Below are 22,764 nucleotides of genomic sequence, written 5' to 3' on the forward strand. Positions count from 1 at the left end.
AAACAGCCGCGTATTCACCTCTCTTCGCTATTCCAAAACAGTCTTTACGAGCTGAATTACGGCATACTGCAAAAGTGAACAAGTCGCCAAGCTATTCAGAACAGTTGGAGATTAGGCGGAACAAATGGTCGGAGCGCGCGGCCAACACGTTGTCTAGCCCCTTCAGAAGCGAAACTTAGGTAAGCTTAAAGCACCTAAAGCCATAAACTTATAGTCAAACACCACCGCCTCGCGGCATGCAAAGCAGTCCGCTTACTTATATTTTGCTAGAATGCCGCTAAGGGACGCTCCAGTACCTCCTGCATCTACATGAATTGATGAGATACACACGACTTACAGGACGGACATACCGAATGGCGCGTAATGGCGTAATGTGCACATTCTGCTCGTGGGTCTAAAACCAAGAAAAATACAAAGAACGTTGCCACTCATTTATTGCGAAGACACTGAGCTTGAGATGCATAACTCAGTGGAAGACACTGAGTTTGAGATGCATAACTCAGTGGAGACCTAAGCCGAAAATCGCCAAAAAATCGCCATTCGTCATTTTAGGTCACCACGGGCCTCACAAATTCGCCAATTTGGCGAATTTGTCAGGCCCGTGGCACGGTAAGCAAACAAAGGTTTCAACATCGTTTGTGCATTTTGTTAGGCACGCTACGCAAACGAAGGTTTCAACATCGTTAGCGGATATGCTACAAGCAGTCATCCCTTCTGGTACGCTAAACCTTCGCGTTCGTCAGAGAGAGAGAGAGAGAGAGAAACCATTTTATTTAATGGCACGAGCAAGGGGTTTCCCTCTCGCTTCTCTTCCAAGCACTTCCGGTCGAGCACTTACTTGCGGTTTCCCGAATACTCAGAAAACGTCTTCAAAAAATAGAAATAGATGGTTCTGGTTCAAGTTAAGAGTTATATTGGATATATATGATGAAGCATACCTTTAAGATGAGGGCAATTAACTGTAGAAATAATTAATAAAAATTAAGTGATTGAGTTGCCCCGCCACGGTGGTCTAGTAGTTATGGCGCTCGACTGCTGACCCGCAGGTCGCGGGATCGAATCCCGGCCGCGGCGGCTGCATTTTCGATGGAGGCGAAAATGTTTGAGGCCCGTGTACTTAGCTTTAGGTGCACGTTAAAGAACCCCAGGTGGTCGAAATTTCCGGAGCCGCCCACTACGGCGTCTCTCATAATCATGTCGTGGTTTTGGGACGTTAAACCCCAGATATTATTATTATTAAGTGATTGAGTTCATCGAAAGATCGTGAACAGTTGGGAACGGCACCTGGCGGAGCAGATATCAACCACACGCTTCTTTCAACGTGGCCTCTGAGATCCGCTTCGGCTGCGCGGCGAAACACAATGTTTATGCCGGGGTCCACCAAGACTTCACTGACGTATTTCCGTCACGAATATTACGTTGTAAAATGTACACTAACAGATGACAAAGAAAAAGGTGCGCACGAACGCCGATGTGCGAGTGCCACTACAAGACACCTAAGTCAGGGGTCAGGGTGGCCTCGAAATTTCTATGTAAATATATGGTTGTTGGAGCTTGAGAGGCTCGTCTTCAGTCCAGGATTCCAGTGGCCAGCACCACGCAACACTGCAGGCTTGGTCGCGGGCTTAGTTAAGGTTGACGACGCGGGTTCGATTCCTGATCCGCATTTCGATGGGGCAGAAATGCAAGAACACCTTCCTATTAGTATTAATCCCTAGTCCCCCACTATGGAGTGCCTCATAACGATATCGCGGTTTTGGCACGTAATACTGACATAACTAATGTATGGCTTAGTCGAAATGCAACGGGGCCCTGTGGCTTCGGTGTATTACTCACCATAGGTCAGAGTACAGATTATTTTCAATCTCGTTGCTGCCAGCCCACACGATCAGACATGGATGACGTTGCAGACGACGAACCTACGCGAAGTAAGATAGAAGAGAGAGAGAGAGAGAGAATGAGGACGAAAGAAAGGCAGGTAGGTTAACCAGGGCTAAGTAAGAATTGCGTGACTGCTTATCGCCTTTCATGCGTCCACCAATACCTGAAGAGAACGCTAAGAAAAACGTAAGTCTAAGAACACGATTCACACGTTTCAGTTCTATTTTAGCGAGCTCAATATACATTGCGCACTTTCCAGGATATGTGATAGTTTTTCTGCCACCCTTGTCCCCCAGGTAGTCCGTGTCCCTCGAAAAAATTAATGTAACATTTATGCAATATATCCAAAAATATCGTATGAAAAGAAATTTCATATGTACTGGATTGGATATGTGCCGTATGTGTCATATGAGGTTTAACACGAAAGTGTTTTATGCCGGGGTCCACCAAGACTTCACTGACGCATTTCCGACACGGATATTACGTTATAAAATGTACACTAACAAATGACAAAGAAAAACTAATAAGAAGTTGTGTCACTGGTAATCGAACCCACCACCCCTCGCTCCACAGCGCGCAGCGCTAAACGACTCGGCCACAGAGCGTACGAACGGCTTGCTATTTGTATACACAATTTACCGATGGTGGTACTCGTAGCTCGGTGGCACTTCAGCATGTTCTCGTTATCACCAGCGAGATGGCGCTAAGGGCGCGAAAAGCGCGCTTTAAAGGTCGTCGCCCCGCTTGTTTCGATGCCTCAGTACTTTGCTCTACAGGGCGTGGTCGCCCGTGCGCGCGCGCGCTTATCTCGTGATGGGGGTGGTTTGTACGTCTTGTGCGTTCACCCCAAAGGTTGCGTTGAAGTTATAAAGCGCACAAAGGTGGCTTCGCTCGCTGCAGCGGCCGCGTTTGCGAAAGGAGCGCGCTGCTCAAACACATAAAAATAACAACTGTGACAGTTGTTACTTTCAGGAGTATAATTGTGCGTTCGTTTCGTGCGCCGTTTTTTGTTTGACGGTGCTATAGCTGCCAAACACCGATAGACAAACAAACTCTTATATATGAATGCACAATAAACGCTCAACTACGTACCTCTGTGAGGACACGTTTCACTTTCGTGTAATACCGATCCCTATGACGAAGGGATCAGCTGTCTTTTTTTCTTTTTAGGGATGGATTCATGGTTCATTGGTGTATTCATGTGGGAGGTAGTGGCCAAGTACTACACCAGGGTGGCCAATCCTGCTCTGGTGACGGAGTGCATTGCTGGCTGTGGTCGCCAGTGAGGCTGCACCCCAGGCCTTTTTACACAATTCCATCATCACGCGGATTTTTTTTAATCCGGTTGGGAATTGTCCGGCACCGGGATTCGAACCACGGACCTCTTGCGTGCGAGGCTGATGCTCTACCACTACGCCATCGCTGCATCCATGTGTCGCATGTATGTTCGCCCTGTATGTTCGAATTAATACGACATTAGAGTTCAATCAACCAAAGGACCAGCCAGGATTTCGTACAGGCTTCTCAACAATAGACCATATTCATACTATCAATCAGGTGATAGAAAAATGCGCGGAATACAACCAACCCCTATACAGAGCCTTCATAGATTACGAGAAGGCATTTGATTCGGTGGAGACATCAGCAGTCATGCAGGCACTGCGGAATCAGGGCATCGACGAAGCCTATATAAACATAATGGAAGAAATCTACAGCGGATCAACAGCCACTATATGCCTCCATAAAGAAAGCGACAGAATCCCAATAAAGAAGGGCGTACGACAGGGAGCCACGATCTCTCCAATGCTATTCACCGCTTGTTTACAGGAGGTTTTCAGGGCCCTAGATTGGGAAGAATTAGGGATAAGAGTTAATGGAGAGTATCTCAGTAACCTGCGATTCGCTGATGACATTGCATTGATGAGTAACGCGGGAGACGAATTACAGCTCATGATTACTGAACTGCATACGGAAAGTAGAAGAGCAGGTCTGAAAATTAATATGCAGAAAACTAAAGTAATGTGGAACAATCTTGGCAGAAAACAGCGCTTTGCGATAGGTGGCGAGACACTGGAAGTTGTAAAGGAGTACGTCTACTTAGGACAGGTAGTAACCGCGGAGCCGAACCATGAGAGTGAAATAACTAGAAGAATAAGGATGGGATGGGGCTCATTCAGCAAGCATTATCAAATTATGAATGGTAGTCTACCACTATCCCTCAAGAGGAAGGTATATAAGAGCTGTATCTTACCGGTACTTACCTACGGAGCAGAAACCTGGAGACTTACAAAGAGGGTTCAACTTAAATTGAGGACGACGCAGCGAGCGATGGAAAGGAAAATGATAGGTGTAACCTTAAGAGACAGGAAGAGAGCAGAGTGGTGTAATAATACACGTTGGGCTAGGCTATGGTGTCAGCCATGTTCTTTATTTAGAACACCCTCATCTTCCTCTTCTTCCCTCAGTCCTTCTCTAACTTCTTCACCACGTCCACGTACACTCCCGCTCTTTGAAGACTCATCCCTCCTGGGATGATACATGAAGACGTTTCCAACAGTCGCAAACTCCAGCACACCGTCACCGTTTACGTAACCAACCCTCTTGAGAACGCCTTGTTGCACTGCAGTCTGCACCACTCGATAAGGTCCCAAATACACCTGCTTCGTGCCGGGAAGGCCCTTTCTGACGAGTATCAGATCGTTCAGCTGTATCTTAGGTATCCGCGTGTTGTGGCGGCGGTCGAAGTTTCTCTTCATATCTTCCCGATATCGCTGGTATGCTTCCGAAGTTTTTCGCTTTTCGCGCAATTGCAGGCGGTCAGCAATGCGAAGCTGTTGATCAGCAGGAAGCACTGGCGCCTTTCCGAATGCCGCAAAATACGGGCTACAGCCGATGCTCGCAGTGTGCGATCGGTTGTGATGAGCAACAGCTGCCTCCAAGCAGCATTTCCATCCGCCTTGAAAGCTTGGGTACATTGAAATGAACTGCTTCAAATCTCGTATTATTCTTTCAGCCATGCCATTTCCTGCAGGATGGTACGGCGCGCAGCGTCGCAAAGTAACTCCACGTTGCTTCGCCCACTCTTGCAAACGCTGGCTTAGAAACGCTGGTCCATTGTCTGATATCACTACTTTTGTACTCTTAAACATCTCACGGCTCAAGAGAGCAATCACACTATTCGCGTCTTCTCTTCCCGGCCGTGCAGCCACTGTTCTTGTGCACTGGTCTATTGCCACTAGGAAAGACTGTGTTCTTCCTACTCCAGCAGCCTTTTTCTTGAGCTCTGCAAAATCGACGTGGACAACTTCAAACGGTATGTCGGAGTGTTGAGGCAAGACCATCTCGTCCGTTCTCTGAAGGTACTTGGCTTTGTGAACTTGACATTGATGACAAGACTGAACATACCGCTGGACGTCATCTTTCATGTGTTTCCACTGGAAACGTTGATGGATCTTGCGATAAGTCCTCCAAAAGCCATCGTGTCCGCCTGAGTGCGGGGAGTCGTGATAAAGTTCCAAGATTCGAGGCACCATTGTTTCGGGGACTGCGAACTTTCCGTTGAGTAACTGGAGTTCTTCAGTTCCCTCCCACAACAGGTTTGCGTTGATGTTTTCTTGATCAGGAATGACCGCAAGTCTCGAAAGTGCATCTGCATCCTTTAGGTGCTCCCCAGGCCTGTGATGGACCACGAATGTAAACTGCTGGAGTTCGGCCACCCACCTAGCTATCTTTCCTCTAGGCTCTGCGAGGTTAAGGATGTAAGTCAAGGCTTGATGATCCGTGAAGAGCGTGAAGCTCCTGCCATCCAGGTAAGGTCTAAAATAGCGTACGGCCATTAGGACTGCCAAGGCTTCTTTCTCTGTAGTCGTGTAGTTAAGTTGCGCTTTCGAGAAGGTGTACGAATAGTATCCGACGACCCTCTGTTGCCGGCTCCGCGGACAGTCGGCATCTCTTTGGTAAAGCACTGCACCTGTGCCATAATAAGAAGCGTCGGTGTTCAGCTCGAAGGGCAACTTGAAGTCTGGAAGAGTGAGAACTGGATCAGATGAAATGATGCTCACAAGGCTGTGATAAACGGAATCACACTCTGCTGTCCACTGAAATGGAACATTCTTCTTAGTCATTTCTGTGAGGCATTTAGTTTTTGTCGCATAATCTCTAATGAACGACCGAAAATGCCCGGCCAAACCCAGAAATACCCGCAAAGAGTGTAAGTCATACGGCTTCTGCATTTTTGCTATTCGTTCTACGGATTCCTGTTTCGTTGTCTTGGTTTGGCCATCAAATACTCTACCCAGAAACACAACTTTTCTTTGGAAAAACTCACTCTTCTTCTCGTTAATCTTGAGCTCGGCATCACAAAGTGCTTGAAGTACTCTAACAAGATGGTTTGAATGTTCATCCTCGTTGCGGGAATAAACAATTATATCGTCAATGTAGACGTTACAAAACTTCCCAAGAAACGGTCGCAAAACGTCATTCATCATCTTCTGGAACCAAGCGGGTGAGTTCTTCCATCCAAATGGGAGTCGATTATACTCGTAGATTTCAAAGGGCGTTATGAATGCAGAATATTTCTTGTATTTTTCAGATAGCGGAACTTGCCAAAAACCTTTGCATAAGTCAATGCGCGAGAACACTCTGCATCCACCCGTTTCATCTATGATAGAGTCTATACGTGGCATAGGAAACGGAAAAAGCTCTGTCTGCTTATTAATTTGTCTATAGTCTGTGCAGAGTCTAAGACTTCCATCTTCCTTAGGTGCAATGGTGATGGGCGACGCGAATGGAGATGTGGATGGGCGAATGATCTGTGCATCCAACATCTTTTGGATCTCGTTCTGAAGCCACATTCTTTTCTCCCTTGACATATTGTAGGGCTTTTTTCTCACCACCGTCGTATCATCTAGCTTGAATGGTACCTCAAACTTTGTAGTTGCCGTAGGATATCCTTTCAAGCATATCAATTCCGGGTAAAGCGTCTTCACATCTTCACCTGACGATGGCTTCCTTAGAGTCCTCGGAGGTGAAGTTGAAGTTGAAGCGTTGAGGCTGTGGCGCTTTTCTTCTGTAGTCACTTCTCCAGTCCAGTAGATGTTAAGGTGAAGGGCACTGATGGCTGGACGTGAAAGGAGTAATTCATAGGGCACTCCGTCCAATACCAGTGCTTGCGCAGCGACAGTGTTTCCGAGACACGATATGGTAACACAAGTCCATTTATCGTGAACATCTCGCCTTCCATCGTATCCGTGTACTTCTACAGGTCGTCCCTGTTTTACTTTCTCACTCTCAACAATACTGGCATTTATGACTGTGACGCTGGCTCCGCTGTCAACTAACGCGCTCCTTTGCTTTCCATTAACAAAAATAGATATGTACGATAGACTTGTATGCGACAAATAAACAGCTTCTCTTGATGTCATCGGGCGGAAGCCGAGACCCTCTTTATTTAGTTTTTTGTCACGTCATCTAGCTCCTCATCATGGCATGAGTCTTCCTGGTCGGTTAAAAATGACACACGCGTTGCGGTAGACTTCGAGTTTGCAAAGGGGCGTCTTTCGTCAGCTCGTGTGGCACCTGTACACCTTGCAGCAGGTGTCATGGTTTGACGCTGGGTTCCTAGGTCCTGGAGGTAGAGGTTTCGCATTCCCCGCAGAAGGTCTTCAACCGTCTTGCGTCCTCTCACTTGTATTTGCTTCTGGAGGTCCGGACTCAAACCATGGATGATAAGCGGAACCACAGACGTTTCGGGCAAGGATGGGTCAGCCAGCTGGAGCAACCGCCTTTTCTCGTAAAAATAGCTGAGTGCAGATCCAGACGTGTACTTGAATGCGATTGCTTTGTCCCATAGCAACACCTTGTTCTCGCCAAAAGAGCTGAGAAAACTGTCTTTCCACTCTGTCCATGGCTTGTTGCTGTGAGCGTTAACACGCAACTCATACCAACTCTTCGCTATTCCCGAGAGGAATAATCGCATGTTTTTCACTTTATCCTCGTCACTGTGCCAGTAGTTTTCGTTGCATGCATATTCGTAAAATGTTAGCCAGGACTCGGGACTGCTAGACTCTCCATCAAACATGTCTGGCTTCACGTGTTCGAGACTCGGTCTGCTTATTCGTTCGGTCACGTTTACAAGCAACCGCATTAAATCATTTTGCTGCCTGTTCTGTTCCTGTTGCATTGCAAGAAACTTGTTGAATAGCTCGACGGAGCTGTCAGACAAAGCAACGGTAGCGGGCTTCGCGTAATTTCCAACTGGAGTCAGAACAAAATTCTCATAATCTTGAAGTTTCATATTGATCCTCACTGTTCCTTTAGCAATTAAATCCCTTGGAGTGAGCTTCGTTCTAGTGCTTATGTAGGAGATAAATTCGTCAGTGCTCACTGCTTCCGGAAGAGCTTGTTCCTCTTCATCTTGAGGCGTTGCAGCCAAGATCCGGATGCCACCGCGTTGATTTGCTCCAATGGTGAAGTCCACCCACATCTTGACTTGAATGTCCACACAGGAACTATACGTGGCTGCGCCAATTTGTAATAATACACGTTGGGCTAGGCTATGGTGTCAGCCATGTTCTTTATTTAGAACACCCTCATCTTCCTCTTCTTCCCTCAGTCCTTCTCTAACTTCTTCACCACGTCCACGTACAAGTGGGTTAGGGAACAAACGGGGGTTAAGGATATCATAGTTGAAATCAAGAAGAAGAAATGGATATGGGCCGGGCACGTAGCACGTCGGCAGGATAACCGGTGGTCATTAAGGGTAACTGACTGGATTCCAAGAGATGGCAAACGCGTGAGGGGGAGACAGAAATTTAGGTGGGTAGATGAGATTAAGAAGTTTGTGGGTATAACGTGGCAGCATAAAGCACAGGACCGGGTTGATTGGCGGAACATGGGAGAGGCCTTTGCCCTGCAGTGGGCGTAGACAGGCTGATGATGATGATGGTTCATGGGTAGGGAACCGGGCAATTCCACTGAAGGAACCAAGCGAAGAAAAAGAAAATCGTTTGACAATGTGGGCTGCGGGGTATGTGATATTGGTTTTGCGGTGTTATTCAAGGACAATAAAAAGTCTGTTAATGTTACTGCGACTCTGGAAAGAATCGAACTCGCATATCATAGATACTCAGATAAATCGTCTGCATATATAGTTATGGACACACACCTATATCAACTGGTTCTCCCGTCTCATCATCAGAACCATTTTGTACGTATCTATAAGTGAACAGGCACACTTTTTTGAAACGACCACTATCAGAAACCTCTGTGAGGTTTTATGAACTTCTTCAGCCTCAATATCACGACCGCCCCTTGGATAAAGTTCGTCTACGATGTACTTGAACTTACTAGATTTCGTCCGTATGGTTCGCAACGTAGGCAGAGACAAAATTTTCCGATTTCCGTAATCAATACGCGAAACAGGTTGTAAACCAGACAATCACTTCCTGATTAGGACGAGGCCTATTGTCGAAACATTGTCTCCAACTACATACCTCATTTGACGACTTCTCATCCCTTTAATCTTCCACCTTTGGTCTTGTTCGCATAGAAACACTACAAAAGGTTCGTGAGGCCGCTGCATTCATATGCGGAGGAATTACCAGCGAAGCTGTATTCGCTTTGCTGCTGTAGACGCCTCTCCACTCATTTCACCGTCGTGAGCGACTACAGACGGTGACGTTCTTCCTCCGACTCATGGTCTTTCAACGCATTCACCGCTTTTGCGCGGTCCCGCTTTGGCTGTCTGCGTTAGCATCACCACTGTCAACGCCTCTCCGCATTTTTAGTTTCTTTTTTTTTTCGGCGTAAGCGCGCTGCGCCGTCTCGGCGCCTTGCCTTCTCTGGCTTCTCGCAGTGCTCCACGTCATACTACAACAGCACCACCACACAACTCCGTGTGGCCGCGCTCCGCCAACTGCGCCGTCTCCATTTGCTATCAACACTTTTTTGGTCTACATACGGACACGAGCCCCCCAAAATATCCCCCACTTCCCTCTAGGGAACGCATGGAGTAGAGGTAAAAAGTTTCGTGGTAAAACAATTCCGAAGTCGCGGACCAACCTGCTGCTTCACTTCAGTGGCAACACTGCGAAGAAAGTCATCGTCTGCAGGATAGAGGCTGACGGAGAACATCAGGTCTTGCCAGATCAAAATTCCAAGTTCGTCGGCGAGGTCGTAGAAGTAGTCTTTCTCGTAAATACCGCCACCCCACACACGAATCATGTTCATGTTGGCATCCTGCGCGCATGAAAAATGCCATTCGTTTTCTTTTCACTGCGCCGTTTCTCTGCGTACTTGAATACCCATGAATACCACAAGTAGTTGACCACCGTCACTAGCCAGATATCAGAAGTTACGAAACGAGCTCTGTCGTTGCAATGGTTGCAATGAAAGTCATTAGCTAAAAAAGGACACTACCGTGTATTAATTCTCTAAGTACACATTTTAGCCGCGAATTAGAACACACACAACAAAGGCAGGAACACAATGACAGGACGAGCCGCTCGTCCTGTCGTCGCGTTCCTCCCTTTCTTGTGTGTGTTCTAATTCGCGGCTAAAATATGTCCTTAAGTAAACACCAACTAGGCCAACAATTCCCTAATTTGAGGAACAGAACCTCAGTTCTATTTGTGGGAAAACACTTAATGCAGCGAAGAAAAAAGGTAACGTTAAAAGGTCAGACGTCTAAAAAGAACATTTCGACGAACGAAATGAAGATGCATAGGTTGTTCTTGCTTTCTCCTGCATTTTTTTTGTCCGCATTTACTCGGTTCCATTTTTTTTTACTACGTCACGTCCTAAAAAATTTGGGGAGGGGCGAAGCATGTAAGGAAGGGTGTTTCAGCTGCATTAACGTGAAACCTGTGGAGGGGTGAAGCATGCAGTGTGCGCCGTTGTTTCCCACAGCAAAATAACTGCTAATGAGCAAGGACAAACAGAAGCGAGATCATACACAGAGACTCGCAGTCCCCTTTTAGTTAACGTGCACGCTGCGAATCTTTATTGTTCAACTACGCACAATAGAAATCTCCCACCGGCACTCAAGAGCGGTTGCAGCTTTCCTACAAGCCACTGGACTGGATGCGCGGCTATAGCACTGCACCACCTAGACGGGACTGTACATACTCACCTCTCTTACTTACCATCGTCATCCATCATTCTTTTTTCTCCCCTTTCCCCGCCCCCGGTGTAGAGTAGCAGGCTAGAGCATAATATCGCTCAGGCCGACCTCTCTGCCTTTCTATAAATAAACCTCTCTCTCTCTCTCTCCCACCGGCACTACATTGCAGGTCAAGATCCAGTGCCTATATGTACGCGGCGGCCGGTGACGGTTGTGTAGCGCGAGCAGTCGATTTTTTCAATCAGGAAACTCGCTAGCAAACTCGCTGCGTCGGCGTTGTCTGACGCGGACGGGGGCGCGTTCGCGTTTCTTGCGAGCTATCTTGATTAACTTTGACGACGCAGAGCATGCATTTAGCATGCATTTAAATCTATATACCCGGGTGTTTTTGCATATCGCAGCCATGGAAGTGCAGCCGCCGTTGCCGAGAACCGAACTCAGCAAAACACCATAGCTGCTGAGCAACCACGGCAGGTGCGTCAGCTATACTATAAACGAACGCACCGCTATTTAGTCTGCAGTAGCAGAGCTTTGTTACTTTCCGTCGCTATGCTTAAGTCATGAAAGAAACAAATTTTTACACTTCGCACTGGTATCTGTCGTTCACATTAATATTCGCCTCTTCAATGCTCTTGTTTTCGTTGAATACGCCCGACAAGCAACTTTCTGTTGCTGTTTTTAACAGCGAAGCCGTTCTAGCTTGGCGTAATGTCGCGATCCAAAAGCTATCGTCATCACGAACGGGCACGCGTCTCAGAAATTGGGCAACAGGCGGGCTGCGTATAGCAAGAGAAAGAGAGAGAGAGAAAGAGGTGGAAAGAAAAAGAAAGAAAGAATATTTTGGCGAAAGAAATTCCCCACGAGGCGGTGAGATTCGAATCCGCGTAAGCACGATCCGAAGGTCAGCGTCTTAACAACTCGGCTAACCAGGCACGCTGACAGAACTTAGCATAGCCTTGTACAGTATCGTACAGCAAGGGGTAGGAAAGGAAAATGAGGGTGAGAAGGAGGGAAAGGAGGAGGGAGAGAGTGAAGCATAGCATATAAAGAATGAGAAAGAGAGAAACAGAGAGAAAGAAATGCAGAAAAACAGAAAGAAAGATAAGCAAAGAAAGAGAAAGAAAGAGAGAAATAGAACAAAGAAAGAAAAAGGAAGCAAGCACGAAATATAGAGATAGTAAAAAAATAACGGAAGGAAAAAGAAAAAATATAAAGAGAAAGAAATAGGAAGAAAAAGAGAGAGAGGGAAAGAAATAGAAATACACATACAAAACAATTGCAGGACGCTTGCACTAAGTCGCACGAAATTTGGCACAGCGAAGATGGTCGATCCTCAAGCAAAACCTAGTTAGACGATAGCAAATCCTACTAACAACACTGAAAAACCTAGCAAGAACAAGTTACAGCATAGCAGCAACCGGCGTTAGCCTAAAGACTTGAGGATCGACCAGATTTACTTGTGACAAGCTTTGCGCGACTTAGTGCAATCTTCCAGCACTTCTTAAAAATAATCTCCTTTTTTAGGAAACGTAATTTGCCTCTAATGCAGAGAATTTCTTTTGAGTGATAAATCGAGATCGTATATTTTGGATTCAACCTGGAAGTAAGGCAGTGTTCAGGAAGAAGCCCACCTTGGCGGACTGCAGCAAGTTTCTGATGTATGCCTCCGTAACCCTCTCTGGAAGGATGTCCGCTGGAATCCAGTTGCTTCCTTTGACGAATATTGGCACACCATTGATTTTGAAGTAGAACTCCGCACCTTCAGTGCCATGGGCTAGAAAACACGCATCGACAAAAAATTTGAGATAGATAGATAGATAGATAGATAGATAGATAGATAGATAGATAGATAGATAGATAGATAGATAGATAGATAGATAGATAGATAGATAGATAGATAGATAGATAGATAGATAGATAGATAGATAGATAGACAGACAGACAGACAGACAGACAGACAGACAGACAGACAGACAGACAGACAGACAGACAGACAGACAGACAGACAGACAGACAGATAGATAGATAGATAGATAGATAGATAGATAGATAGATAGATAGATAGATAGATAGATAGATAGATAGATAGATAGATAGATAGATAGATAGATAGATAGATAGATAGATAGATAGATAGATAGATAGATAGATAGATAGATAGATAGATAGATAGATAGATAGATAGATAGATAGATAGATAGATAGAAAAGTGTAGCCAGTGTACTTAACACCAGATATCCATGTCACGGCCGTCTTTAGAAAGCGTCGATGCAATTGTTACATAGGAAAAATAAAGAGATTATCGGTTGCATGTGTTTAGGTACACGTACTTGTAGTTGTACCGATATTCACAATGTATATTACATATTCGTTATGGCATGCACATCCACGATTGAAATTAAACAATATTGAAACGCCAACAAATGCATTTAAACGCCAACGAAATATGTTTTTCTAAAATCGCACGCTCTTCATTGTTCGATGAGTCAAAACTTCACAATAATATGTCCTAAGTTTCGAAAGAAGTGAGAAATAAAAGAAGAATTAATGAACTGATGATGTGACAAACACGCTTAGTATATAAGAGTGCATGCCTCGCAGGCTGCGGGAAGCAATCAAGCACTTTGATCTCTTCAACTATGAAAACAATGGTCGAAATACGTTGGAGGGAGACTTACAGATAACATCTTCCACGAGCTCAACGGTGCGAAACCCAAATCTGATGGCCTTGTAACACTTTTCGCCATCGACAGACATGGATACGTTGAGGTGGTACAGCTTCTGACTCCCGTAGCCGGACGGCCACCAGCTCTGTATTTCCATGTCCTATGGAAGGAGGAGATCACAGTTTGGCTGCTCAGTATCAAAAAACGCTATGACGAATTGCAATCAATGCGTCGGTTCAAAAATGCATTCCCAAGAAACGTGCATGTATGCATATAAAACTGCAATTCTGGTTCACTCCGTAGTGTTTAGGTGTGTGCGAATATTGGAAAACTTCGAATAACGAATCGGATAGCGTTCTATTCGATTCGGTCGTAGAATCGAATAGCGCATGTTCTAACCACCGAATATTTTTCGAATAATCAGCGCCGGCGGGAAAACTCCAAATGAACAACACATTGGAAGAGTGAAGGATCACTTTTGCCTTTTTTAATTGATGAATTACGGCGACGACTACAGGTCGAGGTTTTACGGGACTACCGTAGGTTTACCCATCACCGAATTAAGAAAGTTTCGCTTAAAGCTCCAATGTCGCCGAAGCAAATGTGTCATCAATCCCCTATCACTATCATGAGATTCATGATATTCATTCACGAAATATTATTTAGCTTTTAGGCCTTAGTGTTATCTAAAAGCTGGTGACAAAGTACCAGCTCGAATACTGAAGTAACTTCTGCATTTGCCCTACTGTTAAAAAAATACTCCGAAGGCTCGAGTCGCTACTTTATACGAGCTTAAAATAGTTTACATAGTTGTGAAGGAAAGAAGATGACTTTTTTAAGGGCTCGTTTTTGTTTGTTAGACACAATAATAATGAGAACTAACTGACACTAATGCCAAGGAAAGTATAGGGGGTGTTATTTGTAGTAATTAGAATATAAATGTGAAGAAAGTAAAGTGGAAGAAAAGATGACTTGCTGCGGAAATCTGAGGGCAGTCATGCACAATCAGTCCCTGCCGGCGGCAAGTTATCTTTTCGTCCACTTTACTTCCTTCACATTAATATTTTAATTACTACAAATAACACCCCCTATACTGTCCTTGGCATTAGTGTCTGTTAGTTCTCATTATTATTGTGTCTAACAAACAAAAACGAGCCCTTAAAAAAGTCATCTTCTTTCCATCATTCATAGCCAGGGTCTCGTTCTGGCAGACTCCATGCCTTCAGGTAGTATGCGGATTATTGGTCAGCTGTCAGCTCGTAAAAAAATCACGTGCTACGTGACGCCAAAAGGTAGAAAAAGAGTGTTCCACACTCGCCGCCATGGCTGCGATTGGTGCTGACTAACACTCCTAGGTTTAAATGCACATATATACCCCATAATGTGGACGGGAGGATGACCGCCGCCGTAGCTCAGTGGTAGAGCATCGGACGCGTTATCCGAAGGTCACAGGTTCGGTTCCTGCCAGAGGCAAGTTATCGTTTCGTCCAGTTTATTTTCTTCCCATTTATATTCTAATTACTGCAGATAACACCCCCTATACTTTCCTTGGCATTAGTGTCTGTCACTTCTCATTTACATAATTGTGGTATCTTCTGTTGTTTAAATGTAACGGTAATGTTACATTGTTAAAGTTTGTGAATATTTGTATGAAATAAAAAGTTTTAGAATTCTAGGCTAGTCTTGAAAATGGTGGCCTTACTATTCGAAATTTATTCGAACAGTATTCGATACTTTTTGGTATATTTGATTCGGCATGATGCCTGTTCGATTCGTATTCGATTTGGTTCTAAATTTCACTGTGGGAGTACCTGCCAGATGTTTAGTTAGTTAGCTAGCTGGTTAGTTAGTTGGTTAGTTAGTTAGTTAGTTAGTTAGTTAGTTAGTTAGTTAGTTAGTTAGTTAGTTAGTTAGTTAGTTAGTTAGTTAGTTAGTTAGTTAGTTAGTTAGTTAGTTAGTTAGTTAGTTATAATGTGTACATAAGTTATATTCAAGTTTTAAGAAATGACAATCTTCTACATACAAAAGAAAACATTTAACAAAGAGAAGCTGATATGGCTGCTTAGCATGCACTGCGCGGACGTACGCGGGCTCCTGCCAAACACTGCTATTCACGCTGCCTCTTGAATAGTGGCTGTACCATGCCGACAGTGAACTCACACAACAAGAAATTCACCCACGATTACGATACTGCCTAATGTGAATTCTGAGCGCAGCTTCGTGTTGGGGCACGCCAAATGTGTATGAGATTTTGACTTTCCGCAGTGGTAGCAATGTAACATTCGTTGCCACAGAAACTGCCAGCGCTCGAGCGCTACGCGTTCGCTCTATCGGTTACGCCGACGCAAACTGCGACGCCGCTCAACGCAGGAACGGGCGCCTAAGAGCTGCGCTCTAAAGCAACTGCTCGCAAAAAAAAAAAAATTATTCTCGTTTAACGTTGTTCCCCGAGTTCTATCAATATTGCCTTTTAGGTGACTGATTATACTGTCTCGTCCAGAGAACGTATACCGTCGAAATAATAGCCATCACAAAGTGGATATCTCATGGAGCGAAATTTCGTTAACTAGATTTTGACTCGCACATCACAGTAGAGAAACCGTACGTTGTTGCTATTGACGATATCCGCAGTTTCATGATGTACATAGAAGTGGCGGGTTCGACTCCTGACAACTGAACTTTTCTTATAGTTTTCTTTTATTTGCCATCTGATGGCGTTCATTTTGCTGACGTATTTCCGTGACGGAAATACGTCATGAAAGCCTTTAACTTTCGTGTTAAAAAAAATTAAGGCAGCTTAGCACTAGTGGTGCTAAGCTTCCTGAAAGAAGCCTGAAAGAAGTGCGGAGCTTGGCAGCCCTCCTTGTTTCTCTTCGGTTTTCTCTTTCTTTCTTTTTCTCCTCTCCAGTTTTTTCTGTCGTTTTTTCTCTATTTCTATTTACTTCTATTTGTCTTCCTATTTCTTCCATTTCTATTTCTCGTTTGCTTCCTCTTTTTTTCTATTTTTATACGTGGTTTTGCCTGCGTTACGCCAAGCGACGACAGCATACGACAGCCCGGGCCCCTAAAGTGCTCGGCACTTAATAAATAATAAAGTCGGAATGTTTTTGTGACTTCATATTATAACAGGTCAAGCATTCCTACAAGCTGTTATTGCGGCCACGCGAGCGAACTGTTGTACACGCACATATTTTTTTCTGTAGTTTTTATTCCTTTCTTTTTTTGGGAGGAGGGCAGGGATGGGGAGGGGGGGAGGTTGAAGAGGGGTTTCGTCTCTCACGCTTCCCCACATTAGCGTGGTCTTAATCTAACGCTCGAAATACACGTGCGAAATAAGGTACTCACGCCTGGGATGCTGAGAGGCACCGTCACCTTTCCACGGTAATCTTCATGCGAGTTCCGGCGATTTTCCAGATTCTCAAAGTGCACCACTGAACTGAGCAAAGATGCGGCACCCAGGCTGATCGATATGGTGCCGTGTTTCGGTGCAAGCCGAGATATCGTGAAGAACACGCCGACTTCCAGGTTCCATCTATATGCTTCGTATTTCGTTCCTGTATCGCCAATAAGCAACAGTAATGGTGACACATAGTTCGGTACTATTTTATAGTGTTATTACGAACACTACTACCGTAAGAGTATTTTTGTGCTTCGAAGAGCGGTGTTCAAAATATAAATTACCTGAGTACGTACAAGGTAGCGTGTGCAGGCCTTAGCGAGAAATGTATGACAAATTTTATTGCTTTTTTAACCCGAAATAACTTACGGTTTCCTGAGTGACGTTGCGTTGAAAGCGGCCATAATGCGAACGCTGGTTATTTTCATGTTCGCGGTCTTTATAACGCAACCAATAGCCTTGAATATCTATGCAGACTATTTTTATGGAGATTTATTAGCACATCAGTGGAAATAAAGCGTAATAAATATCAACTGCCTGTAGATATACGCTGCCTAATTTCGTCCCTGCGATTGAAAAAGAAATGCATGTGCGTTCAGACATGGTCGTTTATATGGGGTGCATTTATTGTTGCTTTCGCCAGCGGTTATCACGCGACGTACACTAGTCTCTTAGCTTGTACCACGGTACGCAAATTTTGCCACGTTACTCTACTTCGACGTAGCCCACGAACACGGTGTAAGAAAACTAAGGTGTTGACACTCTGCGCCCGCCGCGACGGAGAGCGCGTCCAGATAATGTTCGGCTATAGCATATGCGCCAGCCGCAGTTTCGTGGGGTGCGCTGCGACTTGGGGACCGAGCGCGACGAGGTGGACGCATTTTTTTTCTTTTTTTCTCCTTGCTTTTTTTTTCTTAAAGCGCCGTGCTGGCTGTGCACGCTAGCAACAAGAGCTAGAAACGCATGCCACGTGTTTCGCGACCGAAAAACGTCACGTGCGGCGAAGGCCGCAGCTGCCTCCACGGCATGGTGTCAGAAAAATCAATTATACTACTCACACCGTGGTTCTAACGCTGCGTTCTCTACATGCGCAGCTCGCCGTCATAGTACATGCGCCGGCCGCAGTTTCGTGGGGGGCGATGCGATGAAGGGACCGATAAAGGACTTTAGGGACCGAAAGCGCAGAACATTATCTGGACGAGCCGTGGAGCGTAGTGTCAACACCTGAAATATTTTTGTTACACCCTGCCCACCACGACTCACGTTTTGGTGTCGTCGTCACAGTAACGTCTCGAATGAAAGCTTGGTTGTAGGCCACTAGTTCAATCGGTTTCCTGTCAAAGAAATGAAGAATGATTTGCGATGAACTATCTGCTCACAAGGTGGAGAACTTATATCGATTTCCTCTGGAAAATGTCCACAGACCAAGACCAACTTCTTTTGTATGTTTACGGGGCATTTTAGACTTCAGAAAGACCGAAAGTTTGGATATTTGGTGTGGGTTCATTTCAGGTGTAATGAAAGCACAAAAAGCAAAACGTTAAGATATGCTCTCGTATATGAATGTGTCTCATTAATAATAAAATACCAAGGATGTCATCACTCATACACTCTAAGAAAAAAAAAGAGTATGCGTGACTCTTTTCGGAGAGTTCTGACTTGCCACGTATAGGACTCTCTTTAAATAGTCACGGTGACTCTCTCGGTGGGTCAGGGTCGTCTCGCTCTAGGAGAGTCCCCTGACCCTCTAGGAAGAGTGGAAAGACTCTCATCCGAAGGATCAGGTTACCACTTATAGGGAGTCAGACGACTCTTGCCGGTAACGCTCCTACGGGGGTCAAGTGAGCCACACCGAAGCGTCAAGCGACTCCACAAGTATTTTAAGCTACTCCTTTGACCCTTGCTCTACTTTTGCGCGACTACTGTTGAAAATAGTGGAGTATTCATTTTAATCAAGTGCAATAATACTTGCCATTCTGCCCCGCGACTGCAAAAAAAGAATAGTTCAATTTTAGCATTATTTTAATAAAACTCGTCAAAACAACACATTTTCTAGCAAAGTTATATAGAAAGCGCGAAAAGATGGTCAGTGATTTCCAATTAAGAAGTTAAGGTATTCCTCATTTACATGCTTGTATGAGTATAGCCAACTAAAATGTGTGACTGTGATGTGCACAGTGTCATATGGTGCTAAATAAACAGCAGAAAGTGGCATCATGTTTCCATATTTATTCTTATGATTAAGAATAAATCGAGAAGTGGTGACGGCTGGAGACATCAGACTTGTGGCTTGCTAGGTTGTCGCTCCTGTTCAGCGTGAGCACCATGAAAAACGGTATCTGAAAATAAGAACGTGATATTATGATGAGAAAATGAAATTGCAGTAAAAGTTTGCAAAACCTCCACAATAAGTGGCTCACACAGACATAATAAAGGCTAACAACAAAACAACAAATGCAAACAGGCATGGTCAGGAACCAAGTTTTTTGACGTCGAGATCAGACATGTCATATGCTAGAATTACCACACATAGCTCCCACAATCACGCACAATCACTCGATTCTGTAATAACGCTCAACGTCATCGCAGTGTATGCAAATCACGAAAACAGCAAACAGAAACGAGGGAAGAGTGCACGGCCGCGGCCGCACCAACGTGCGACGTCGAAAGTCTAGAGCTTTTTCACTTTACCGGTGAAGCGTGTCCAACTTGAATGACTACCGCGTACGTTCTGGAAGCACCGTACTATATCTGCACCTCGAACTACCGTCTTTAAGCCAACAAAAACCATTATATATAGTGCGCCTGAGCGTTCTGTACACAGGCATTTTTTTTTTTTCACGTTCCCACGCGCTGAAGCACGCTACACACTCAAGGTCGATGGAAATGTTATTATGAAGTAGATTAAAGTGCATCTCAAAACGACATCTTGCACCCTCAGTAATACAGACACAACGTGCGATCAGCAAAAAATGACCCTTGATAATTGTTTGCATCGATCATTATAAGGGAGCTTGCACAGCAACGCGCATAGCGGTGGCAACTCGTTAACTGACAGCTTTAGTTGGGCATCCGCAACAGCCCTGCGGACACAGGCTGCTGTTGGAAATGGCTGGCAGATAACTTCCGCAGAGCTGCTGCAGACGCCCAGCTAAAGCTGTATAATTAGTACCTACGAAAGCAGTACACTCACCTTTAACTGGCGCCCGTTGTTCCCGTACGCAGCTCCAGGAATATTCCGTCCTCCAAGCGTCACCGCGTCACTTCGTGCACGAAGCGGGCGTCAACACCAACACCACCGAAGACGCGCATGAACAGACCATGGCCTCCGAGATAGCGCGCGGCGGGTTTCTCTCCGACCGTCCCAATCGCCGCGCTCCCCAGCAAATAAAACGAACGTCGCGTCGCGCGCCCGGCTACCGCGGGATGGCGCACTCACTTGGGATTCCTTAAAGGATTCCTGCGGCAGCGGAGACCGCGGCAGAAAGCAGAGCGCGCGGGATTGCAGCGTGCGTATGTTTTTTTTTTTTTTTTTTCTGCGTACGAGCAAGCATTGCCGCCAGGATCTCCTAGATGCACTGAAGGCAAGTATTTGTTTCTGTTACTGCATTTATTTTGGTCCGATTTACGGAGAAAACCACGGCAACTGCTGAATTTTCCTGATATAAATTATTGTAAGGAGGTATCAATTCGTCTGTGGTAGTGTTACCTTTTGTTTTTCATTACGGTCCGTTTTGTCTCGGCGCGAAATACCTTGATTTGAGAAATATACAGGGGCGTTCTAGCATTCTTCCTTTCTGGAGACGTGTATGGGTGAAAACTGGGCTAATTTTCGTCGTTCAATCATATTGTCCTCCTATCGTGACACATCATTTTACTATTTGGTCGCATACGGATATTTATGAGTTGGTCAACCGAAGCACGGTTACGCTCTAGATAACTGAGTGCCCTGGGGATGACACTGAAGTAAGATGATAAGTAATTTTGCTGGAATATTGTTGAAGGCTTCGATTAGCCGACCTACATTTACTCCACACGTCGTTCACAGTGAAAGTGCTCGAGTTGTTATCGCCTCCTTTTTCGTCATCCGGATTTTACTTACATTTTGGTAGCACAATGGCAATATCAGCATCGTGTTCATTTACTGTGCTCTCGACTGCATCCAAATCAATCAATCGATCATAAATGAACAAAACGCGCCTGTAACCAATCCGTGGTCGTCGCAGAACCGGCGACTTTCAGTCTAGACCACGGTCTAGACGTATGGCGACCGCCTGCAACCTCCTCCCTGTCTCCTGCGGCGCGACGGGAGGTACATAGTTGAAAGGGAAACTGGGGAAGCCTCGTGGGCGAGTGCGAAGCATTGTGCGCTATGCGAGCGCGGTTGTCGCGCCGGACTTGATGGCGCCGGCGACATCGCGAGGAGAGAGCATGACGATTGCTGATGCCGAGTTTGGTCGGCTCAGTTAGCGTTCCACTAACCCGCCACGGTGGTCTAGTGGTTATGGCGCTCGACTGCTGACCCGAAGGTCGCGGGATCGAATCCCGGCCGCGGCGGCTGCATTTTCGATGAAGGCGAAAATGTTTGAGGCCCGTGTACTTAGATTTAGGTGCACGTTAAAGAACCCCAGGTGGTCGAAATTTCCGGAGTCCTTCACTACGGCGTCTCTCATAATCATATCTTGGTTTTGGGACGTTAAACCCCAGATATTATTATAGTTAGCGTTCCACTCCAGCGTGCGCTCGACCTTATTTCTTTGTAACGCGCTCATGCTGCGGCGTTTGCGCGGTTTTTTATCTTGCGTGCTTGTGTCGCTGGCGTTCTGCGTAAAGAAGACAAAATTTTGGCGTGGAAGTGGAAATAAATGTTCGATTCAATAGCAGTGATTTATTAATTGAAGTTGCAGACTGCTTACGGCTATATAACTGACACTCTGTCAGTGCTGTCTTTTTGTTGTTGTTGTTGTTGTTGCAGTTGCTAGAGAAAGTGCTGTGAATTCCTGTGTCTGCTCTTTAATTTCAGGAATATGGCATACTGCTGCGTACCCTTCTGCAAGTCGAATAGCAAAAAGAAGCTTGGGATGCCTGTAAAGCATTCCGTATAGAAGGAAGTGCCTGCAAGTTGTTAATAAAGGAAATATAAACAAAGCGTCCTTAATGGAAAATTTGAGTGCTGCTGTACGTGTGTTTTCATTTCGCTATATGTTGTTACACCCAGTGATTCCACTCCTGCGCCAACTGCGCAAAAGTGCGCCAAATTGTATTTACTGCGCCATCCTGATAATATCGACGAAAATTGCGCCAAACTGCGCCAAAGTCTCGGGTTTGGGGGCGTCTATCACCGGCAATCGCACGGCCGGCGCGTCAGAACACGTGCAGTTTGATCTTGGGGCTGCCAAAGTCGCAACCATGGACCAAGAATTATTCCGCTGAATAAATAGCGCTCGCGCGTGGGTCCCGAGTAAGCCACGATGCCATGCACGGTGCCGACGCAGCTTCTGTTCTGCAAGTCGGCTCGACAGGAAAACGCGCTCTCCGCACAGGCTCGTGACGTCTAGGCCTATCGGTAGCGAGAAAGTGCGACGGCGATTCATCGGCGGACGTCGTCTGTTCTAGAAACGCTGCTGATAGCTCGTTTCAAGCGTCTTACGGCACGTAAGGAAATCAATGTTCAGTTATAACTACATGTTTGCTGCTAA

At 45.5% G+C, this 22,764-nt stretch overlaps 1 protein-coding gene across 1 annotated transcript in view; it reads right to left on the minus strand.

The window, feature by feature from the left end:
* Window positions 1-22,764, minus strand: part of LOC119394783 (beta-mannosidase-like) — a 163,995-nt gene that overhangs the window by 39,418 nt on the left and 101,813 nt on the right. The window contains exons 5-9 of the mRNA XM_049415987.1: window positions 18,329-18,399; window positions 17,014-17,222; window positions 13,681-13,828; window positions 12,634-12,776; window positions 9,943-10,119 (exon numbers count right to left, since the gene is read on the minus strand). Of these exons, the coding sequence (XP_049271944.1) occupies window positions 9,943-10,119; window positions 12,634-12,776; window positions 13,681-13,828; window positions 17,014-17,222; window positions 18,329-18,399 (748 nt within the window). The remainder of the gene's footprint in view (window positions 1-9,942; window positions 10,120-12,633; window positions 12,777-13,680; window positions 13,829-17,013; window positions 17,223-18,328; window positions 18,400-22,764) is intronic.

This window comes from Rhipicephalus sanguineus, chromosome 5 (assembly GCF_013339695.2).
Source record: "Rhipicephalus sanguineus isolate Rsan-2018 chromosome 5, BIME_Rsan_1.4, whole genome shotgun sequence".
NCBI classification, from domain to species: Eukaryota; Metazoa; Arthropoda; class Arachnida; order Ixodida; family Ixodidae; genus Rhipicephalus; species Rhipicephalus sanguineus.